A 25273-nucleotide genomic window follows, 5' to 3' on the forward strand; every position below is an offset into this window, starting at 1 on the left:
CAGCTCTTTGACCGAGGGCAACTACGCAGCAGTAAGAAGACTTCTCCCGTCGCACCACTGTAACACTGCACGGCTCTGAGCTTGTAAGCACGGCTCTCGAGGTGCAAGTCGTTGCAAATAAAGCTCGCCTTGAGCCTGCAGTCCTCCGCGCGGTGGGGCCGCGGCGATATCCTTTAATGGCACAATGCCACCTGCCGGCCCCGGACGAGAAGTGCGACATCTTGGGAAGAGAGCCGGCCCCGCTTTTAATTGATGCACGGTACAAACTGACGATCGCACTTTCAAACAAAATTAAGTACGCTGTCAGCAGGAAACGGAGTGCGGCTATTTAAACTATTTCTTCTCCCATCTTTCTGACACTTCTACGCTTACGGTGTTTGCATTTGTTCTGTTAATTTATACCTACATTGCATAATCTCTTTTATACACACGCCGTTAACAATTCCTCTCTGCTTTTCATAGGATAACAAGAGCCGAGCAAGCCCCGGCTACTCACCGCAGAAAGGCTCCAGCTGCTGCCTCTGTACCAAGGACCCTTCTTTTGCTTTATCAGAGTCCCATCCTCGAGGACTGAAAGCCTCCAACACCACCTTCAGACCCACGTAGGGGCACTTCTTCCCTCCTCAAGTCTGAAGAGCTTCAGCATTATCATCCCTACCCCCTCAGAAATCTGATTCTGACACAGAAGTTGTAGGATTTAGGTTCCACGTTTTCCTTCGACCAGTAAAGCAACTTAAAAAAACCAAATACGCCCTCAGGAACTTCACCACTAAGTGCTATTTATACACCACGTAAAAGAGTAACACCTGAAACCTTAGCAATCAAAAAGATTAAATTATTTCAGATATATTTTTGTGCTTTTCACATAACTCTGCAATACAACTTCCTACTTATTTTAACTTGAAGATACCGTGTAATCTATTTAACTTCCACATTCATTCGCTCTTTTTTTCTGCCTATGAAATTTGCTTTTCAGTAATTACTGCAGAAAAACAATACAACTACATCTTGAGAAGGTTCATCATCTGTACTCAGTCTGTAACACCAGACCCTAAAGGACGGTTCTGACAAAGACCTTCTTCTCTTTCTTGCCTGCTTTTAATGAGAGCATTTAAATAAGAAAATGCCAAAAGTTTGTTAAATAGAGGTTTTCCACATCCAAATCCTATTCGATCCTGAATTCAGATGAAAACAGACACCAAACTAAACACACAGAGGTAAAATTTTACAAGCTGAGATTCACTGCATCCTTCATTCAGAAGTGAAATGAGAGGTCAGGTACCCGTAGGTCCAGCACTGTAGCCACTGTGCTGCTGGACTCATCAAAACAAGACGGAGACTCACTTGGAGTTATTTGATTATTCACCATGTTGCAATGATGATAAAAATCATAGGGCCTGACTAAGTTTTGTGAAGATTGCTTGTTCACCTCTGAAGATTACTGTCCTTCCTTCAGCAGGAAAACGCAAGCTATGAGAAACACTTACAAACAATCTGAAAAAGCAACTGAAGAAGAATATAAAACCAAACTTTCAATTGACCTAAGCACTCTGAACTGAGGATCAGCTTGAGGGCAATGCTGTCATAAGGAGGAGACGTGGGCTCCAGGGCCATAGGATGTTTCTTAAACAGAAAAATGACCATCCAAATAAGGCTCATGCTCCTGTTACACAGCAGTGGTGCTGAAGAAAGCCCACTAAGGGCTTTTTTAATACCAGTCAGATGTGTTGCAGCAGCCCTAAGAAAAAGCTACTTTGGCTTCAGCTGCACACATTATCTAAGGTGCGCATACTTTACTCAGAATAAAGCACATACACTTCAACAGGTAACAATAACATCGAAGAATAGGAAAGACTCATACAGCAGTATCAATCCTGCATCTATATAACACTTGCAGATCTTGGTCTTGCAGCTCACCAGTTAAAGACACACAGAACAGAGCAGCAAGGAGAGGGTAACTTATCCAAAAAACCCATATGGATACCACACCTGTGCTGGGACATGGAAATAACAATGGCACAGAAAACTTTATTCTTGTATTTGGGGACTGCTAAATATTATTTTGGCTGCTTCCTAAACAATTAATTACAGCAGGAGTTGGCTGGTTGCGGCTTAGGGGGCAAAAAAAGCGCCTCTCTTTGGATCCTCATTAGAACACAAAAAAATTAGGCTTTGACTTTCACAGCTCATTAATGGTGACAAGGTGGGAAAAGGCTGTGCTTCCATGTTTGCAGCAGCTGAACTGGGGAGAGCTTTGTACAGGCCTGGGTTATGGAGGCAGGAAAACACTTCTTTCTAATGCAACAGTGTACACATTGACAAGCAGGACATACTTCTGTTCCACAGTCACAAGAATTGCAGAGATTCTCAAAAGCAAGGATTCCTCAGCTTTCCTGTCCTGAATTAAAGCGGGGTGAGGATAGAACAGTAGCACTGATTTTGCTTTGATAAAAAAAGGCACTTGTTTTCTGTTTCTCTGTAGTACCTACCATTTCCCTTTCGACTTGCACATGGAGAGCAAAAATTTTATTTACTATTAATCTCAAGAGTTGGAATTCATTTTTCTGTCGTCATCCGACCACCTGTATTCACAAAGAGCAGTTCCTTACTGTATTTCAGTAAGGGAAATTGGGGGAAATCACATCACAGAACAAATACCTGCCAAACTAAGTTCACAACTTTTGTCTTGCATTGTTCACTCACCTTTCTTTCAAGCCCATTTGCAGGCTCAGCTCGAGGACTACTGGCATACCATGTTGCAAAGCTTAGCCAGGCCATGCACTAATCAGGAGGCGTACATTGGCATTTCAAATTCAGAATCATAACAACAAACTGAAAGTCTGAATAGCATTACTGTAGTTACTTCAACCCTAGGAGTCGTTTCTTTAAGCGATCTATAAAGTTTTTAAAATCTAAAGTTATAAATAAAGTATCTGATTTTAACTGTCACTACCATTAGACAACTATAATAGCAGAAAATAAATTGGAAAGAGGAAAAGAGGGAGGGCTCAGTTTCAAGTGCCATCCTTGCTATAAAAACCCAAGAGATATTGATTTTATCACCCTCATGATTGATGAAAGCAGTTCTAAGAAAAGAGCTCTCTAAACTATTTCAAAGCCCACTGCAGCTCATCAAAAATGTCAGAGGCACCTCTGAGCCTATTAGGGTTGTGTATTTCAAACTGCGATATGTTGTTTTTTTTTTTCCATGTTCTTTGCATGTATAAATTTCTGTGCTTTAAAGCTTGTGGTGTCATCTTTTCACTTCGCCCTTTCCCCTGTTTGCTCATTCCAGTTATCAGGAAGTACTCACAGATAACAAACAACTGAAAGAAAACACAACGTTTTTAAAATATCCTTAACCAAGACACTCAACACAATTACACTTTATGGAGATGCTCTAACAACCACACGGTTCAACAATAAAGCAGTTACAAACTCTCTTGCTTTTTAAGACATTCAGGAAAAGAAAATTCTATTAGATACTGCTTGTTCTTAAGCTCTGCGTTACAAAGGCTCCGTGAGAAAATGAAAGCTGCTTATCTACTTTCCAAGTGAAACATTGTAGGTGATTGTTCTAACCTGGGGCACAGTACATTCTCTCTATGGCATCGTTGTCACAGGAATCTTCAACCTCCCTCCACCTGCTAAAATACGTTAGCTGAATGTGTCCTAAAAACAAAACGACAGGAGAAATCAAAACATTTTTCCCTTCCATTTTCTGCAGAAGTGAACTGTAATTACTCCTTTTGTAGCTAAAAACAGTATCATTAAGAATAATGGCATCATTAAGTACTAGAAGCTATTACTGGGGGTGAATTTGCTGCACTGATAATGAAGCTCTAGACAGGAAATGAAGATACTAATTACAAGATAAAACGCCTACTCAGTTAATTGGAAGCAACAGCGAATAAAAAGAAATGCATTTGCAAAAGTTCCTGACCTCTATCATTCAATAAGATGTTGTTTGGGTTCAAATCGCGGCACACAATTCCTTCTCTATGTAAAGCATCAAGGGCTACAACCATTTCAGCTGCCCATCTTTGAATGCAGTCCTCTGGGATATAAAACCGGGAGGTTATCGCTAATCTTTCATCAAGGTCCTGAAAAATTTGGTGTATATCCTTCTCCCCTGCTACTGCTATTTTGTCTTCCCTCTTTGGTGCTGTCTGTTCACTTTCAGCTGCTGGTAACAAAGACAGGTTTGTTTCCTCTTTCCCAGAGTCTTCAGTTTGATCAGAAAATAGCAACACTGCTTCGTTTCTTATCGTGTCTCTGTCCAAGCTAACATCTTGAGCACCTGAGAGCAGGTTGGAAACAAACAAACTTTCTTCTTTGCTTTTCATACTTAAGGAGCAGGCTCCAGGCCCTTGAAACAGAGCCCCGTCTTCTGAACTACCTACCTCTGGGTCAGAAGTAAAGGGGGTCTCGAGAGCTCCCGGAGTGACACCACTTTGTCCATCTACTTCCTTGGGGGAAGGATCACCCAGTTCTGGTGTCACGTGATTTGGCTCCTGATTAAATGCTTTGCATTGCTCTGCAGAACTGTTTAACTGTAAGACATCGGGTGTTTCTAACAATTTTACTTCCAAGACGTCCATATCAGTTTTTGTAAACTTGGCAGGCCTTGATGCTGCAGCCTCTTCAGTTGCATCAGACATACCAGGTAAGTTTATCAGGAGATCAGGCCTTCCTTCATCAACACTACTCACATCATCGAACGCAGCATCCTTAAACGAGATAACTGGCACAGAGTCGTTTGATCCCCTGCTTACGGTGTCCTGAGCTCTCATACCCATTTTGTTCTCCTGGGCATCCAAGCTTCTGTCATGACCCGGCACAGAGAACAATGGCTTCAAAGGTTCTGATTTCAGGTTATACAATTTTTCTCCCAAATCCAGTCCCAGAAGCTCACTAGTGCTATCTTTGCTGTCGATTCTGAAGAGTTCCATGGGGCTGTTCTTTGATTTGGTGAGCGAGTCCAATATCCCAGTAGGACTGGCTATTTCCGATTCAGCATCATCAATGAAAAGCTTTAGCTCCTGAGATGGAACCTGAGAGCTGAAGCTATCGCTGCCAACAATACTGCATTTCTGTAAAGAACTTCTCTCTTTGATATTCAGACTTTGACTCTCTACTTTAACCACAGGCTCCTCATTGAGAGAGCCAGAATCAATTTTTTCTTGCCCATATTCATTACAGAGCGTTAAATAACTCGTAGTGCACTCCTCTTCTGAGCTGGATGCTGAGTCCATCCATTTTGAACTCTCTTGGCCATCTTCCTGGTTGCTGCTGTCATCCTGGGAGCTCGGCGTCAGGCTGCTCCTCAGCGGGACCACCTTCAGCATGTTCTCCCCATAGCTTTCTCTGGAATCTGTGCTGCTGCTGATTTCTTTAGGGCTAGGCGTCGGCTGCTCCAGGTGAATTTTAGTTGAATTGGATGTCTTGGGTTCAGGAATTTCAAAGCTCTCTTCGGGACTCGTGTTTAAGAATTTACTGACATATGACCACAGTTTTCCTCCTGCAAGAAAAGAAGAGGCAGAAGTCTCTTAATATCACTCAGAACAGAATCAGTTTAACGATGATACAGGAAAATGTCAATATTGACAGAATACGCTATCTCCTTCAGCCAACAGTGCAAGTTGGATCTACCTTCTCAGGAGGAAGTAATTACAGGGACCATAACTTGCTTTTCAAGCAGATTTGTATTAATATATAAATATTTAAATAGCTGCATCTGAGATTAAGCTTTCTTTTTTTTTAATAAAAAAATAAAACCTTCAGTAAAGTCTCATTTCAGAGTCTGTCTCAAGTTGCATGGTGGCGACTGCTCTCTCCATCTGCTGTCTCAAAAGAAAGCAGAAACTAGGAAAGATCAATTGGTTTAGTAGTACCCATCACCAGCTCTGCCTGTTCTGAATCACAGCTCCAAGCTCATAAGCAACATCAGGGAAGACAAGACTGAAAACCACTGATTAGTGAGTTAGTTCAGTAAGGGGAAGGAAAATACCTCATATTAGTAGGCTATTTTAAGGATCTGTTTGTCGTTGAAGAAACTGATTTTTTTAGTTAAATACAGATGATTTTCTGCCTTGAATGTCAGGACTTAAGAAAATATGCCTTGCACTGAGCAAATACTTTCAATATCTTATGCCACATTGGCAAACCAGTTTCTTCACATCAAAAACTCTATAAAAAGTTACAGCTCCAAAAGTAATCATAAAATTAAAAAAAACAAAAACAAAAAAAACCTCATTTTCCAAATACCACACATTTATAAGAAAGATGATTACAGACTGACAAACAGAAGCTGAAAAAAAAAAAATCAAGAAGTTACTGCTGCATCTCTTGCACATGGCAAAGAATTTGTCTTTAAAAAGATAGCCACCTTTATTAACTTAAGGAAAAATGCAAAGTCAAGACATTTCAGTTTAAAAATTTTACAAAAATTCTAGAAGGTACAGTTCAAACAATCTTTGTAGAAGAAAAGAATAAATATTCAGCCCGCTGGGCACCTGCAAAGTTTTTGGTCAGGTTTTTTTTTTATTTTTTATTTTTTTGGTTAAAAAGATTTTCATATTATGTTTTTCCAAAATAGCCTTTAATAGTTATTTTTAAACACTCTCCTTATCAGGCAAAATTCCTTTAAAAAGGACAATGAAAGAAGAAAGTATTTTTCACTGCCTAGGAACAGGTTTTATATATTTCCAGGTATTTCAAAACTAACTTATCAAAGGCAGAAAACCCTTGATACTTTAAAAATGAATTTGAATAATACAATGTGGAGTTTTCTTGCTCTCCATCCCCCTGGCTAAGACGAGACGTGTTTTTCAAGCAGAAAAAAAAAAAAAAAGAAAATCTCAGTGGTTGTGGTAAAACTAAATATAATAAAAGTATTAAGAGGGAATTCTAACAGCTTGAGTCCAATTGAAAATAGGACAATCCAACTCCGGGCTCCACACAGCACCATCCATGTCTGAGAGTATTATCCAAACTCCCTGAACTCCTGCAGCTCCATGGTTTGTCGCTGTCACACAGAGCAGAGCTCAGCGCTGCCCTCCGCTCCCTGTGAGAGCTGCAGCCGCTATCAGGCCTCCCCTCAGCTTCTCAGCTCTGGGCTCAGCACACCGGGAACCTCAGCAGCTCCTCATACTCCAGGCTCTCCAGACCTACCACCATCTTCATAGACCTCTCTAATAGTTTTATACTCTTCTTATATTGTGGTGCCCAAACCTGCATACAGCGCTCAAAGTGAGGCCCTATCATGTATTCAAATACCTACAAACATGTCATGCCACAACAGCCAGACAAGGTTCTATGTCATCTCCCAGAACAGCTGGCCAATGCCACCAAGAAAGCTGCCTCCTGGGACACCAGTGTACTCCCAGGCTGCTTGGGTACAAGGGAGCAGCTGCATAAGTTGGCAAGAGCCAAGCATCCCAGTCCTGCCAGCAGCACAAGATTGGGATGCTGTCCGCGTGAAAGGCTGGGGTCCACGTGGATCCTTAAGATGAAGCCACTTGCCTCAAATACGATAGCACTGCTGTGCCTTCTGAGCCCTGCGGTCTGCCTGAGCCTTCTGAATTGCTATCCTTAAGGTCTTGTGGTAAAAATAAAAGTCATCCTTTCCATAGTCACCAATTCTTTTTCTAATTTATGTTTTTACATGTATCCATGCTTTTGCTAAGGACTAGCAGGGAAAGAAAATAACAGAAAAGAGAAAAAGAAATGAGAAAACATTTTTATTTTGTCTGAAAGATATCCTCATCTTTTTCACACTTCCAACCATGACAAAAGAAGCAACACAGAAGTTTAATTATATTAGAAAATTCTGATTGAATAGTATTTATACAATTTTTTTTTGTTTCAATTAGACCATTTTAAGTAAACAGTCCTCACAAAATGATTTTTCCCAATGTATTAATTAGGCAAGGAATTACTAAGTGTCTTTTCAAATGAGATGTTATTGTTCAGTATGAAACCACCCTCCTGCATTTAATAAAGCGTATTAAATCTCCCCACCTCACCTGCATTATGCTTATTAATACAAGCAAATACTAAATATTTCCACCTTCCTGTTACTAGTATTTATTATCCCAGTACTGCTTTGCAAATTTCCTAAGAAAGCATGAATCTCAGCTTCCAAAAGGTGCTCACATAACATGACCAATGAAGACCCACTTAACATTTCTGCAGCACTGTACAGTGCCTGGCCCAATAGCGTCCCAGCTTCCAGTCATAGCTTTAAATACAAATATTAGCATGATCAGTCCTTCCTCTGTAGTACAAAAATTACTTTCTAATGGAGATCTGGGTTGAGCTTAGACTCAGGAATAAGAAAGCTCAGTACCTTATTGCTGTGGCCTATCGTCACATTCTTTTCCTGTGTCATTGCTGGATACCAGGTATGCTTTTGCATCTCACATCTGAAGGTCTCACACAAATCTAAACGGTTCATACCCTGTACTAAGATAGAAAGGAGCTGGACTGTCTGGCAGCATGAAAAGTGAAAGAATCCTCCTCAGCACTACCTCATTTTTCACCCGTAGGTCAAGCTGCTCTTGGTGAAGTTCTTGTCTTCTGCTTCCTCCCCCTCACTATATGCAATGTTTCATTCAGTCTCCACTACATCTTGGCCTCTGCTCAAAGTCTTAGTAAAGCTTAAGAAAGGAATCAACTCAAGAAGGAATGAGGAAGAAAAACAGATGTGTTTAGAACAGCCCTTCGAAACCTAACAGAAAACTCAATGGAAGAGTCAAGAAGATAAAACCGTTGTTTAAAAATGTTTGATTCCAAATGCTTTCAGCAAAAACGGGGTTTGCAAAAGACAAAAAAAAATTATCTTTTTGTCCCTACAGGTTCCAGAAATTCAGAACTGTCTACCTGTGAACTGTAACAATAGTTCACCTTCCATTAGTAAACATGCTATTATCTTACCTTGTTAAGAAAGAAGTTGCTCATTAATAATCACAGACAGAGAAATCACAGTGAAAATAACTACTTCCTGCAACTCCAATTTGTAGTTAAATGCAAGGAAATATAAAAAAATAATGATTTATTATGTCCAAATATGCTTACACACAAATATTTCAAGACTGGCCTCCTGGTCAAATGGAACTATGTAAATAAATGCTATTCAATAATTGTGTTCTATAGTGAAAAACAACAATTTTATTCCTTTTTGAAAATGTCCAATCCAGGGTCAAACAAGAGTGATATTCGTATCTGGGTATATAATTATGCCTTTATGAATGACATACTAATAATCTTTCCCCCCTCTCCCCATGTGTTGTGTAAGATCAAGAAAACCCATTAGCAAGCCATGCTAATATAGTATCAGGAATCTATAAAAACTAAAATTACAGAAATCAATCCAAACAAGTAAGCTTTGGTCACTGTCAAATAGTAAATAACTAAATAACTATAAAAGCTATTTTAAGTCAAAGTTGATTAGTATTTAATGCCATTTCATAAGTACAGTACTAACATAACTAATTATTTTTTTTTACCATAAGTAAACATTATAACCAGTCTAGCTTACTCTTTCTAGTTTTACCAGCACACAAAAATCAAAGCTCCTTCTGCAGATATGAAAAGTAGAATGACTTGTTAAAATTGCCGTTTCACCATATTTTCGATACACTGAAGGCTATATCTGTGCTTCAAGAGGCAGAATCTAAAAAGTTAGTGTTAAAAAAAAAATCATTAAAATTTCAAAATAAAGTGACCAAGGGATGAAGCTGGACAGGAAATGGTTAGCTCCATATTTTCTTTTAATAGTCTATCAAACACTTTTGCAGTTTTTGTTATTAATAGGACTTTGAAGCAGGCACATCAAAGAGAAGATACAGAGACTATACTGTACACATCACAGGATAAAAGGAAACCTAACAGATCAGCAAATTTAGTCTCCTAATCGTGTTTTTGTTCTAGCTGACATGAAAAAAAATCATAACCTGTTGGTCTTCTCCTCAGCAGGTACTTGGACACTTACTATTTCAGCTCCACACCCTGAAAGACTGGCTAAGTGGATGTAATTCAAAACAATTCATAGGCTTTTGCTATCTTGGCCCATGAGTTTGCTCTAAAGGATGACTCTATACATCAATTCCTACAAAACTAGAATGCAGTACAGAATGTGGTGATCACTGTATTTAGGAAAGTCCAAAAGAAGTGATAGTGAAGAGCCTGAGCTTCCAAATAATTGTGATAGGACAGAAAAGAAAAAAAAGAAGAAAAAAAAAAACAGCATTGAGAGACATCTGTTTGAACTATTCTCCAAAATCTGGCTAAACTCTCTACATCACTGCATAAAAATTTGTTTATGGCCAGGACTACCAATCATAGTTATGCACTTCATGTGAAATAATATTCCTTACCAGAAAAAGAACAACCTTATGGTTTTCTTAGAATCACTGTCCTTTTTTTCAGTAAAGAAATCACTATAGCTAAACTTCATCATATTAATATACAATGACAACGTATAATTAATTATCTTTGCATAGTCTCTAGGCCAAAAGGAAGCCAGACATGCATGCATTATCATGATACAATAACAATATTTCACAGCAGCCACAATGGTAAATTGCATACACGGGAACTGGAAGCTAATCTCAACCTTATCTCTAACACAATAATAGTTACAAACTCCAGAGCCTCATATACACAACTGCTTCCACTGCTACCAGTGAATCTCTGCTATGAAGTTTGCTACTTTAGGCAAAGCTCCCACTTCCCAAAGCACTTCAAGCAAAAGCTATTATTTCAAAGCAGCCTTCTGAAAAAGTCCCTTGCCAAGGACTACATCACCTTTCCTACCTCTTCTGATCTCTGTCAAGTCTTTACAGCTAGAACTTTCTCCTCCCCTAAGGACAAGTCTGAGCTTTGCAAGCCTTTATGCTACCACGCTGTTGCCTACCAATTCCCGTGTGCAGCAAGCCTCTTCAGTGTGAAGTTTCTTGAGTGCTCTCCAGATTGATAGGAACTCCAGTTTATTTATGCTTGAAGAGATTTGATAGCTTCTAACAGCCACTTAAACTTTGATGTCCCATGGAAGCCCCCCAGCCTATTTTTGAAGCATCTGTTCCTAAAATTTCTGGAGTTGATAGCGCCAAGAAGAAGCAAGGCCTTGTTAATATCAGATTGGCTCTCTACCACAACAGAACTTGCCAAGTGCCTTCTAACGAAGCTACAAGAAAACTTTCCCGACTTTTGTGTTTCTAAGACAGACTTCAAGGCTCCAACTGCAGCTACAAGAAAACCCTAATAGGGGACCCAAGACCTCACTCACCAATCTGAGCATGTAACAGCATTATGGCTGACTGAAAAAAAAGTTTTCATCTTGAGCAAGAGTTTGGAGTTGAGCTTTCAGAACTCCGTACAAAACTCAGGGGTTGAACTTACTAAGGCAGTTAAGATGTACTATAAATAAGAGCTAGAAAGCTCCTTACCATACCTAGCATAACATTAAAACACCCTCTGAATTAGCTATAATTCAAGCCATAGCCCACGTAAATTAATATTTTATCTGTTGACCTCTCAGTGATACTGAGATAACATAACATAATGATGATAACATAATAAATCACCACCAAACAATATACTTATAAATTAGACTGGCAATATCTTACATTGCAACAGAACTAAGTATTAAATATGAATGTTAAGAACATTCACAAAGTGGTGGAATGAAATTTCAGAAATAATCACTTTAGAAGCAACATCCTTTCTCAAACATTGCTACAAGCACATTCTCTGTTTATACTTGGTCTGAGACGGACATAATTCTTTAACTTTTTTTTTTTATCTTTTGGTATTCTTGGTATTTTTACCCTTGTTTAAAAGATGAGTGCTACTAAAAAAGGACTGATGCATTCAAGACAGTCATCAGTGGGTTGTATTTTTTTCCATGTTCTCTCTGGAGCTAGGAAAATCTAAAAGACAACTTAAGCACTTCTGCTGAATTTCTTTCCAGCATTGGTCTCCTGGGACACGGTGAGGTGCACAGGTCATGCAATTGCAAAGCAACCTGGAATTATTGTCCATCAGGGATTTGGGATCAGGCCCTACACCTGCAATATAATTTTTGTATGTGTTCTTGAGCAACTTACTCATCTATTTGTGCTTCAGTTCTCCCTCTTTAGAACAGCAAACATCACTTATCTTCCTCTCCCTTTCTATGTTTGTAGGCCAGTCAATAAGTTCATGAAAGTAGGGGACTATCCTTAAGGACATTAACCTTGTCAATTCCCTGGTCATTAGGAAAAAATACTTAGAGCACTGAGAAAAAAAAAAAAGAGGTGAATCCACTTCCAAATGACTTGTTTTATCAGAAAATGAGGAGAAACTGTTTGCACTTTACAGCTTATATCTAAAAGCGTTCAAGTGAACATCACATACCATCAGCAACAGCCCTTACCCACATCAAAATCCCTTTCTGCCAGCTCACCCATTCCTCCCCAGCACAGTTCGACAGTCCTGTATCCCCCCTGCAATGCTCCCCAGTTCTTCCCATGTTCTCTTCTCACTGCTCTTCTTTCAGAGTTCTCTATTCAGAAAGTATTCCTATCTCACCATATAACCTGCATCCCCTTTCCCAGCTCCCCCTCAAAATAATCCATCTCCCTCCCATGTTCCCTGCTTGCATGCACGACCCAAAGCTAGGGAAAGGCATCATGAGCTCTGGCTGCCTCCAAGTATTTGTTTGCTGACAGGCCAGGCAAAATGACAATGCCTGACAAACATCACCTTCACCACTGGCAGACCAAGCAGATGTCATGGCGTGCCACACAAGGCTCTGAGCTGCACAAATCTGATTTAGCAGGCACTTGGAAAATTAAAGATCCTCCCATCACCGAACTCTAAACCTTTGTTCCAGACAGTGTCAGTAAGAGCAAAACACTCAGGCCAAGCACATTTATCTGGACTTGTGAAGAGGACGAAGATGACTAGAAGTGAGTTACTCCTTCTCAAGGAATATACTCCATCCAAGCATTAAGCTGAGGTTTCTGTTCTCAAATGGAAGAGCTCTGATCATGCAATATCTCCATTTTTATCGCTGTCATCACAACAAAAATTATCACTTTGCAGAGATTATCTTTGTCAAACGGTCAAAATAAATTAAGCCTGTTTTAACATTTTTGTTCCCTCCAAATGATAACTATTCCCCCAAATTCCAGTAATACTACACCTAGTTCTCCATCTGTCTTGTGAAGGGACATTCTTCCCAAGAAAACAGCAAATCCATAAGTCTTACGATATGGCAGAACTATTAGAAACAGTAGTAATTATTACTAATTGATCTCTAATTCTTTCATTATGCCAGGCTTAAGGTCAGCTGGTATCTGACTAGGCTTTGTTATTTTTTGTTGCTATTACTTCTCTAACTGTACCAGCTCACGTGAAAATTACAGTTCAGGTGATGGCTTCTAAATTATTTGGCTGAATTATGCACATCTCAAAAAAGGAGCAGTGTACAGAACTACAGCATCACCATCAGCATGGTCGTGTGAGGCCTTTCTTCATGCAACACTCCCAGTGACAAAATCATGTCACACATGGCAGAAAAACTCATTCATGTTGTAAAGCCAACTCTAGCTGGCCTTGTGTGACATGAATTGCTCATAAAAATGCTAAAATCTAAGTTATTAGGAATAAAAGAAATAATATTCAATGCAATAAAATTATCTTCTCTTTTGGCTAGCATAGTTACTTCAAATCATCCATTGTGACAAAATAATTAACGTTTCCTAAAAAGAGAACTATTAGCAAACCCAAAATTTACATTCTGCACTCATTCTAAATAAATGTGGGTAATTATATTTGAGGGATATTTAAATCCAGGTGTTAGAGGAAAAAAATCAAGATGTAATTATTTTTTGCCACCTGTTCCCTGTACATTTAACAGAAATTTCATAAATAGTTTGAAGGCACAGCTCTGTGGTTCTGCTTTGAACTCCTATGTGATGCCACTAGCTATTTTCTTAAAAATCCAGATCAGAATAACTGTGTAATGTTAACTAGTAGGCAAACGTTCATGGCTTTCTAGCAGACAGCTATTCAACTCTTGTGGGAATGCTTGTCACTTCAGTAAAAATTTAGTTGCCAAGTTTACAAAAGTAGACAAAGACTTTATTTCTTAGAGATGACTGTAAATACTACAGATATTTGTTGCAGTTAAAACACTCACTCTCTGGTAGAAAATAAACAGCTGGAAGCTTTCAATAGTGCTACAATGCAATAAACCCATCAGGATTAGAGGCTATCTGAAAAAGGAATCATCCACCACAGAATGAAGGGGAAAAAAAAAAGAGGAGGAAGGATGTGGAATGTCTTACACGGCATCTCTAAGGCACAGAAAAAGATTTAAATTAGATATATCTAAGAGACTAATTTGACACTGAAAGGTATGATTGATTATAACCTAAACCTTTGACTTTTTCAGCAGTATACTTAAACGAGAGACAAACCTTCTGCATGCTGTAATATGAGAAAGACAGACTCCTCGGAGATGATGTACTTGTGCAGACACACCATGTTGGGCACACAGCGGGGGATGATGGTCGTTCTGCTCCTGCTGTACTCACTACTTTTCCTTAGACCCTGACAGAGAACAAAAAGGTCAGTTGTACCCTCAGTTGCCTTTGGAGCCTGCTGTGCTCTGTGTTTATCAACCAAACTAATCTATCCGAGTTACTCTGGGCTTCAGAGAAACCACTCATCTGCTGCTCTATGCCCCTCAGTCCCCCGAGGCTGTGCTGATGGCATCTGGCACATATCCAGAGAACAGAAGATGGCACAAAGCTGCCATTAAAATCAATTACATGGGTCAATGTTTTTATTAGAATCTCTCTCAAACTAAGTCATCAGGATGACACTCAGTTATTTCCCTGTGACCTTTTTTTAAAAATTTATTTTTGTGTGTGACCAAAGGACACTATTAAAAAATTCAAGTTCTAAAGACAAAAGAATGCCCTAGCCTTTCAGGTAATCCTCACATTTCCATTGTACTTTAGTAAAGACAACAACAACCACCACAACAAAAAGGAAAGGAAAGGATTAATCTCCTTGAGAGGTAATGATTTTTGGGAGGTAGCACAGAGATGCAGTTGCCAGAAGTGAAAAAATTGATGTGAGAGGGAGAAATGGAGGAAATAGAGAAAGGAAAAAAAATTATGTCAATAGTGTGACCTATTACAGTATTGATAAACATAAGCAGTTAAATGGGAAATTCAATGTTCCCCTATCTGCCAGCAAATAAAGCGAGGTTCTAATATATAATATTCACAAATAATCTTTTCTGAGGAACAGCGAGGTTTTCCATACCCTGCATAAACTTAAGGCAAATCATTTCAAACACCAAATGCACTACATGAAGATAGGGTAGTAAGCCAGAACGGAAGCCATGTTTTAAAATGGTAACTACCTATAGCTCCATGTCTGGAACATCCTTTTCTAGCCCTTCCTCCCATCAGTCATGTCATTAATTTCAATGGGAGCCTGAAAGAATAACCACAAAGGCCAGACTCAGACTAAACTAACTCTCAGCAACACAGATGCTTGAAGTATGTTCGGATCTTGATCTGAGCACTTTCCAAAATATGAAAGAGTAATGTCAAAGAAATTATCCTCAACCTTTAACTATGCAGTAGTTCAATAGCTTAGTAACATTAAATTCAGTTTTCAGAGTCTACTGATGTAAACCATAGAAAAGCAATTTTGGATAACACCAGTCATCCACTTCACCCAGAGTCCCTTTTGGTCAGTACTATACTCTTCACCTAAGGGCAACCCAACCATGATGAAGAGTTGTGGGTATACTTGGGGTAAGGAGAATTTTCATCTTAACTTCCTTAATCAGTGGCATATGTATGGCCAGAGTCAGCAGGGTTTGATGGCTCTTTTACAAAGCACATTGAAACAATGATTCTTTGCCAAAGCCCATGGAGGTATTACCATCAATAACAAGTGGCAAATCAAGTGAGTAAACCGGAACATATGAGCACTAGAGAAGTTACGCAGAGAAAGGAATGGAGAAGACTGAATACTGAGAAAAAGGATCCCAGTGCACTTAACATGGATATATATAAATCTGCACATTAGCTGCAAAGTGATCTTGTGTGTTGGTATAAATTAAGAGGACAAACTGTTTAGAGAAGTAATAAGACTTCACTTACCTTCAGTATAAAAGTCTGCTGTGTTCTAGTGTCCATTACAAGTAAAACCTAAGCAAAAAGCATTAAGAGAAATATTTAAAATTCACAAGTAAGATAGCAATACTCAATTCTTAAACTTAATATTGAAATATTCTTGCAAACAAAGTGAAGTCATGAAAAAAAATAAAATTAAAGCCCTGTAGGACACATTTGGTAAGCAACTTGACTGTGGATTGGATCTCTAGAGAACTACTAGAATGCTGCCTGATTCCCAGTCAGCTAACTTAAAGAATGAGTCCAAAACTGATAAAAAGAAAACCACTACTTCATAATTGTAGCAATAATTAAGCAGACTTGAAATTACAGAAATGCAAGAGTAACAACAAAACAAAACACAGAATCATAGAATCATAGGGGTTGGAAGGGACCTCAAGAGATCATCGAGTCCAACCCCCCTGCCAAAGTAGGTTCCCTACACCAGGTCGCACAGGTAGAATACTGTTCACACAGCATTAGCCTGCTATGTTACATCATTTGTATTATCTTCTTTCCCAATTTACTGCACCTACTACAGTATTTAACCCCCATCAAGGTTTCTATACATCAAATATTTTTCCTGCTAGTAGGATAACCAAAGGTTTTCAAACTGCATACAGCCACTCATATCTCATTCCTCAGCTGCCCTTTTTGTTTTGCCACACTCACAAGCCACAACAGGAATGGCTATAAGGAAGTTCTTTTCATGTCCCTGTAAACCAGTATTAAAGTAACAACAAAAGCAAGGATTTCTTTCGGGGAAAATAAAGGAGTACACCTACAGCCACAGAGAACATCTCTATTAGGACTGTATTGTCCCTGCTGAAAGTACAACACAATGACGACAAGAGTACTAGACCGTGTCCTGCCTCTTAGCAAGCTCTATTTATTTACTTGTTGAAAACAAAACAAACAAGAATTATGTACATATATATTTTGAGAAAAGTTTATCTTCGGGGAGCTGGAATGCTCTGCACCTCTGTCTTCGAATCACACACACTTAGGAATTAATTGTTTGTAAACTCCAAGAACATGGATGCACTTGAAAAGCACCAGCTGCGAGACAGACACAAAAACAAGGTCAAGCACAAGAACAACCCTCCTGAAGGAACAAGAACAAGAAGTATGCACTCACTGTTTATTTACAATAGACATTGTGAGTACCCGGTGTAAATAGTCGGATTTGGTTACAGAAAAATATTTGGGCTGAAAAATCAAAAGCCTGAAGGGCTGAAAATGCCAGCACCAGGGTTACCAAACTCAGCATTCAATAGACAAGATGCATCAACTGCACTCAGAGGTTCATCAAAGAAAACCGCTTGTAGAGGAATGATGTGTTGGGGCAATGTGGTTTTGGGTTCGCCAGGTGACAGGATAACGATAGCACAGCATTCACTCTCCCCTGTCTCTACTCTGTGGGACAGTGACGGACACACTGACCCTTGTAGGGTAAAGCCTACCAGATTCACTCACTGACTTTCTCTGCACCTTCTGACTTCCTCTAATATCATCAGACATTGCTATTAGTGATAATTTCTGAGAAAGAAATGACATGTTTCCATGTCAGTGGTGTTTGTCCCTGTGTCACAGAGTTTCTCCAAACAATCTTTCAGACCTCTTAATTGGCCCTTCCAGAAACCAGCTGAATTAATTGTCACTGTAAAACTGATTTTAGTTATCTCTGCTTAACTAAAAAAGGCATGGAATCAAAATGATACATAAACAATAAAGAAAACCAAAAGAGCAAGAGTAAAATAAAAGCCATTTTGCAAGAGGTGCCAGAAGATAGATAAAAAACCATTCAAAACGATGTGTTTACAATCACTTTCTTCTTATCCCAAGTTTGTTTGTAACTAGACACTGTTCACATTGAGGCAATAAATACAAGAACATATGTGATTTTTTTTTTAAATGTGCCCTTTGACTGTCAGTATCTCCCAAACAGGTGTTGGCTAAATGATTATAAATTGGCCTCTGGATACACCTCTTCAACTGAGCCGTACCAGGAGTGGCGATAATATAATTAGACCTAAAAACATCAGGCTGGTGAATGCTTTCCATCTGTTTGGCAATAATGTTTAGTTAACAATAGTCTTTAAAAGAAGCACCTTCAACTTCAGTTCTTAAAGTTATTTATAGGGCCATTCTTAACACACCAGCACTCTTGCTAACAAGAGCTTTAGCCACTTGGAAATTATTAGCCACGCAGCTGTATAGGGAAAAGGAATGGCAGCATTTAACATCTGTATCGCTCCAGATTTACAAGCATCAACCTCATTTGAAGTCAATTCTTAATGAACAGTTCTGTGGTCTGTATTAATATTATAGTTGCATGCACAAAGATCATAAGGAGCCAAACATTTTTTTAATACCAACAGTAGGCCAATCGGTAATGAAGCTGTCAGCATAAAGGACAGAATAATAGCTTCTTTAACCCTCAGACAGGGTTTGTTCATTTGTAGAGTAGAAGACACCAATTTAAAAACTGCTCATGGGTTTGCTCACCTTTATAAAGGCAAAAATCTAATTTGGTACTAATTTGATACAATTGTCTTTCCAATAAAAGTCTCCTAAAGCCATCCTTTATTTCATGATAAAACAACTGCTATAACTAAAACTGTCATGAAATAATTACCTTTGATAGCATACCTTATTGCACAAATACAATTAATGTATTCCTCCCTTTCATTTTTCACACTTGCTTATCAGCACTGTATTAGCATATGGTGAAACAGAAGAGATTACTGAGCCCTCACCCTATAAGATGACATATAGAATGACTACAACTAACAGGAATAAAGCAGACAACGGGTCCCTTTAGTGCTGCCTTCATCTGTTGTTATATTACACCATCAAATTGAAAGTAGCAGCTACAGTTTTATAACAGTAGTAACAAATAATGTTTGTGCACCTTTGAGGTTAACTACCACGACGGACTAACCAGTCTTACTAACCAGCTTCCCCATCAACCATCATAACTTTCCCCCAGTGATGATAAGCTATAGCTTCACTTTATTTAATGGAAAACTACTTATTTGCTGATTCAATACCTACTTTTCTTCAAGATTGTTAACTTCACAGGAAATCCCAAGCAGCCCATTTTTTTCCCAGTGACAGTCCATTTGACCCTGGCAGACCCTGGACTTTACAAGGACCCACGAAACCCAAAAATCTACTTCAAAGAGAGGCAGCCTGCATGCGTATTACAAAAAAGTAGTTTAACCAGATTCATCCAAATAATTTAACAAATACAGGAATGATTAAATCACTGATCAGAAAACTGGCATTTTAGGAAGGAGTAAGAACAGGAAAGAGACTGTCCCAAGAATATTTGCCTGACTTTTTATCAGATGAACAGAGCAAAGCAAGGTGAACAGCTCTGGGATGTATTATCCAGGCTGCTGCCCAACAGAAACACCATCACTGATCCAAATGCCAACATTGTCCTCACTTTGCTCTGTATAGCCAGGTTCTGGACAGCCATGCTACCCCAGCAAGTCTTACCTAGTTGCACACCTTCACATTTTCCTCCCATTGCAAAAGGGAAGTACTTGCAAGTTCATCAGCAATTCTTTTTCTAAGAGCCCTTCTTAAAATGCAAAATGACTAACCTCCACCAGAACAACACACCAGGACAAAACAGGATTCCATAAAACATTCCCCATTGCATAACTCTGTCTTTCCCCAAATCAGATCACACTGAGATGCATGTACCAGACCAGGCCACTCCTGGCTTGCAGTAAGCTGATGGAACCTGTTTCGCTGATGACAACTACTGTGTAAGGTACAACATTTAATACCTCATAACAATGAGCTGTCAACTGTAACATGCAGCATCCTATCTCAGGGGGAAGGGAGAAAAATGCACAGCAGGGCATTCCTGGGCACTGAGCAACTAGACTGTGACACAAAAGGCGACCAGGCAAAATCCTATTTGTAATACTAATGTACAAACACAGTCGAGGTCTACACATCACGCTGGCTTTTGCAGCACTGTTGCTTAGCTATTCTTCCCTTATTTTTGTGTGTTGATGACGAGCACAAAATGGTAAAAATAAATATAAAAATCCTGACAGCAAAATACCAATTGCTACAAACATATAGTGTAAATAAGTACCTACACCACTCATCCCTATTTAGAGTAAGCAGTTAAGCTCTCAGCACATACTAAAACACAAATGAACACATCAACATTGCAGAGCAGCTTCTCAGTAAACCAGCAGACAGCAAGAACCCTGTGTGATGCCAGATACAATTTTCTACTTGTGATTTTGAGATTTTTGTTTGTTGGGGTTTTTGTTGTTTGGTTTGCCTTGTCGGGGAGGGGGGTTAAGTCAGGGGTTAATACTCATGCTGACAGCAGCTACTTAAAAAATTTAGCTTCTTAGATTTAATTTACAGTGTATCCAACGGCTTAGTAGAAAATAAATTAAAATAAATTCAATGCAGAAGGTACAATTAATTGGAGAAAAATAAAATAAAACCTGCCTTGTAAATAATGGTAGTCTGGCTTTAAGAAAACAGTTAATTTTAGGATTTTTAAATGCACGGAAATTAGCAAATGTTTCAGTATGCTAATTTTTTTTAATTAAAAGATATTTCGGCATTAAAAGCTCTTTCATATGCACTACTGATTCTTCATCAAACGTTAAGTTTCCAACTTAACACCAGTATAGCCGGTGGCAGCCTGAAGGTTTACCATCTGCTGCCACCCAAAGTCACGGTGGCCACCTTCAGAACATATGCATCAAAGCCCTGAGATAAGAGACCGAAGGAATACTGCAGAAGTCAGCATAAGGGGAATCACAGACCCAGAGGCAGGCAACAGGCAAGTCACCAGGAAAAAAGAGCATGGTGAACCATCAGTCACCCCACCAAGCACCCAGCCAAGGTCACGGGGGACACTGCTGCAAGAACTAAGAACTGCTAAATGCACTGCTCTCCTGCAGGTGGCTTTAATATAAATGCAGCCCTCTAACATACCATCGTTATTTGCTTTCCCAGACCTCCATTCTTTTCTGTGTTGGTTTTTTTTTTCATTTTGTTTTACCCTCCCGCCCCAAATGTTTTTCCAGAATCACTACTTCACAGCACAGAATATATTCATATTCACACATATTTGTTCTGCTTGATTTACCTGGACAAGGTTTAACACTGATCAAAATAAACACCTTAGAACATTCACTTAGACAAATGCGACTAAGTTCACTAACACAGGTTGAAAAATAGCTCATGCTTGATCAATCAAAAAAGAACAGAACTCCTTACTGTGGTATCAGATATCTACAGCTGAAGGATTACTTTAAAAGCTGCTCTATTTTGTTCTTAAACTGCTACTCTACACTGAAGACACCCCACATAATAATGTCACTAGTGGGTCACATATTGATTCTGGAGCTTACCTCCTAAACAACTGCAATCTCATCAGTGGAGAGATCCTCCAGCAAAAGTCCTACAAACTCACAGGTATCAGATGCTCACCTAGGATTTTTCTTTGCATTTATAACACCAGTGGGCAGGAAAATCCCCTGTTACAGGTAGCAATAGATGACTAGGAAGGAGGTAAGTTGGTGACCTGATCCTAGAATGAGCACTTGGGACTTCATAAAATCCTCAGCAGGGCAGGCAAAAGGCTGACTGCCGGGCTCAGGACACAGCGGTGGTGATGAGGCAGGAAGAGGCATGCAATTCCCCCTGCTCTCCTCAGCTGTGCCTGCTGTCAAGGCTACCAGGATTAAAAGATCTGCTTAACACAGATTTATTCTTGTCATTTTTCAGATTACATCACTCAGTCTCTCACTCATCTTTCTTTGCCATTGCAAAAAGAGATTACAATTGGCTAATATGTATGAAAAATGTGATTATTGCTTATCCTTGTACCCGTGCAATATGAATTATCTTCAGTTTGCAATTATTCCTTCTTTCACACCATTATTCTGAGGAACTTAAGGTTTGTATATTCCACGACTTGCTGTAACGGTGTGCTTAAAATACAAAAGGTGCAGCTTTAAGTAATTCAAATACTAAGAAAGGAGAGCATATTCAAATTTAAGTTTTTTAATACTTTCAGTTGGCTGTAACAGAAAGGAACGTTCATTTTTTTGCAAACTAAAACCTGGTCAATGCCTTGTAATGTTTTTAGACAGTTTCTCTTTCTAAGCATAATTATGAAACAAGAACAAATATCTGAACTCGTTCATGCAATTTATTAGAGTTCCTTCCCTCCCCCCAGCCACCTCTTATATGCTCACAGCCTCTCATTCAGATCCCCAAGATGGTTGAAAGAAGCTTGGCAATATGCACCCCAGAGCCAAGTGAGAGAAAACATCTGCAGTCAATTCAGCTTCACAGACACGGCGTTCTTTAAACTCACCTCCACATAAAGTGCTGAATATTAAAGTTTCTAAAAAACACTAAATGGTCACAGCCACTACAACACGACATATTCATGCACAGCACACACACTGCCATAAGGGAGCCCATTTCTCCTACTCTCTGACTGAACTCCATTAAAACTAGCTGTAACCTGTTTGAATTCAACTACAGCTCTGCAGATCATACATGTCAACTCTAAAATCTTTATATTTGTGCTTTTTTGTACTTCTGCTCATCAAGTAGACAGGTAGTAATCATATTTTCTCAATAACTATTAACACCGATTTGGTTATTTTTGCACATTTCTAAGGTCAATTCATCATAGTATATTAACATCAGTTACGACTTCTCACAGCAGCACAACAGTCACAAACATAATAGATACTCAAGATTAAGATAATTACTTCCAGTTGTTCAGAAAAAAAATTAAAATAAAAGTTATTTAATTCCAGAATCCCCCTCAGAAACTCTCAAAACAATGTTAGCAAAGCCCTAATGAGAGTTATTTAATTTGATACGGTTTCAGGCTGTATAAGGAAGCTTAACAAACAGTGCATTGAACAACAAGCTGAAACGTACAGGCATCCATCAAAGACTGATCACAGCACACCACTGCAATACGGACGATGTGGCTTGATGAGAGTCTCGGGGAGGGGACAGAAAGACATAAAAGACAGTCATTGGTTACAGAGGCATAGTTATTACTTAGCGTACTCTGCTTTCAAGATGAATCTTTAAATGGAGTGAATCTAAATAACAGGGTTCTAAAGAATAAGAAATTGGGCTTGAAACAGCATTGTTAAGGTATCCAGCAGCACTGTAACAAAGTAGTTTCTTCAGGGGCCAGTTGTAGCTTCAAAGGAAAGATTTGCCTTGGGCAGAAACTCAGCACAGAATCTGCAACTCGTATTTTTAATTAATCAAATTTTGAAAGCAAAAATCTTTGTTACTCCAAAAAGAAGTTTTCTACTTTAAGGTACATGAACCGGTAAAATGATTGATCATTCCTGGTTGGTGATAACAGTAGTTGAAATATTTTGATATTATCCTGTTTTCAATGGGGTACCTCTGGTAACATTAGTAGGAGCTGTGCATGCCAATCTGCAACAGAACTGAGAGCCCACAACATTTGCAGGACAAAAGCAACATCCAGAATTAGATTAGAGCTCTATTTTCAGAAAGCCATCCACAGGTATACTCTTCCCATAAAATACCAGCAAACACCATCTAGTTAACCTTTGGCACCATGAAGCAAGGAAACACAGCAGCAGGAGAATTTAAGAAACGTGGTTTCCTCAAGCACCAGCACAGACCCCCTCAAGTCTATTAAAACAGTTGGATTTATACCCACAGCCTCTGCATGAGAACAGAAGCAAAAGGTGAGAGGTGAGGCACTGTTATGGGTGCTCTACTATGAATGATCACAGCACTTCCAGGATTTTAATAATGCTAAAATCTCTAACTCCCTCAGCTTCAGCAGAAAAGGGGTCAACAGAGCAAAAATTACTCAGGTAACAAGGAAAGTGGAAAGGCAGATAGAGAGGGAAAGATGGCTCATCAGCAATAAACCAGACTAGAATTAAACATCCAATAATTTTGCCTAATCTAAAAAAGTTCGAAAAACCCAGCGTTTCAGGTAGCAACAAGCATTTTATCTGTGAACAGGAAGCCAATTCCAAATACTTCAAGTGGCTTCAAGAGAACAAAGACAGACGTTACTTTAAGGTGAGGCACTGAACCTTTCAGCATTTGATGAGTGAAGGTTAACAGCTGGTTTGCTCCAGTCAGCAGTGTCACAGACACTGTCTAGGCAGTGCCTAGGCCTCTATCAGCAGTAGAACAGTCCTGGAAGCCACCCACCACCATGTTCCATTCAGTGTGTTTAAGATATTCTCACCCAGATCTAGGCAGGACAGCAGTAAAATATCCGTGGCTTGTTACTATCCACACACCCATTTTCTGCTGAAACCAGTGAAGTTACCTCAGGGTTAGAAATAGCAGAAAACTATTTTAAGGCAAAACTCTGGGTGGTGTTGAATCAGCTATGGACTTGAGTCCAGAAGCACAGCATCTCCAGAGCCAACCCTGAAAATCAGAATCCATTCTCAAGAACAAACACACTATGCCTCAGCAAGGATATTTGCATCAGAAATTTGCCTATCAATTTGTATTTCTCCAGACATGAGCTTTATAGAGTATATGAAAGCAAAGGAGGCAAAAAAAAAAAAAAAAAAAAAAGCAATGGTGAGGAAGGAAAGGAGATACTACTAGTTTAAACCAAAGGCAGAGGCATAATCTCCAGGACCCAGATACACATACACATCTTTGCTTCATTGTTCACACAATGTTTGGACTTAGAGCACCTTTTCATTTGCCCCACAACTGGATGAATACTTAGAAACACAAGATAAAAGGCAAGATTAAATGTAATAAGAATAATCTGGAAGCTCATATGCAGAGTACAAAGACAGTTGAAAGAATATTGTTTCTTTTTCCACACAGTAATTAAACATTAACTCTGATCCCTACAATACTGTTTGTTTACACACAAGCATACAGCTGTATACACAGGCCTGTTCCCTTGGACCACTCCTCACAGGCATCTCCAGCACTAAGATCTTGTATTTCTGTCATCCTTGGAACCCTAATTCTTTCCAGCTCTGCCTCAGAGACCTGAAAACATTCATTTCACACCTGAGAACTGTGCT

The 25273-nt window shown here is 39.2% G+C and overlaps 1 protein-coding gene across 3 annotated transcripts in view; it reads right to left on the reverse strand.

The window, feature by feature from the left end:
* The window catches only part of RPS6KC1 (ribosomal protein S6 kinase C1), an 82650-nt gene that overhangs the window by 12264 nt on the left and 45113 nt on the right, over positions 1–25273 (reverse strand). The window contains exons 10-14 of one of the 3 annotated variants that reach the window (XM_065746607.1): positions 16176–16223; positions 14469–14601; positions 3944–5521; positions 3583–3672; positions 2390–2781 (exon numbers count right to left, since the gene is read on the reverse strand). In XM_065746607.1, the coding sequence (XP_065602679.1) occupies positions 2741–2781; positions 3583–3672; positions 3944–5521; positions 14469–14601; positions 16176–16223 (1890 nt within the window). In that variant the 3' untranslated portion in view covers positions 2390–2740. Of the gene's footprint in view, positions 1–2389; positions 2782–3582; positions 3673–3943; positions 5522–14468; positions 14602–16175; positions 16224–25273 lie in introns of those variants that run through there. The other 2 variants (XM_065746441.1, XM_065746530.1) reach the window with 2 other exon arrangements.

This window comes from Cyrtonyx montezumae, unplaced genomic scaffold (assembly GCF_038088225.1).
Source record: "Cyrtonyx montezumae isolate F1298 unplaced genomic scaffold, pur_monq_1.0 scaffold_0, whole genome shotgun sequence".
Classification (NCBI taxonomy): domain Eukaryota; kingdom Metazoa; phylum Chordata; class Aves; order Galliformes; family Odontophoridae; genus Cyrtonyx; species Cyrtonyx montezumae.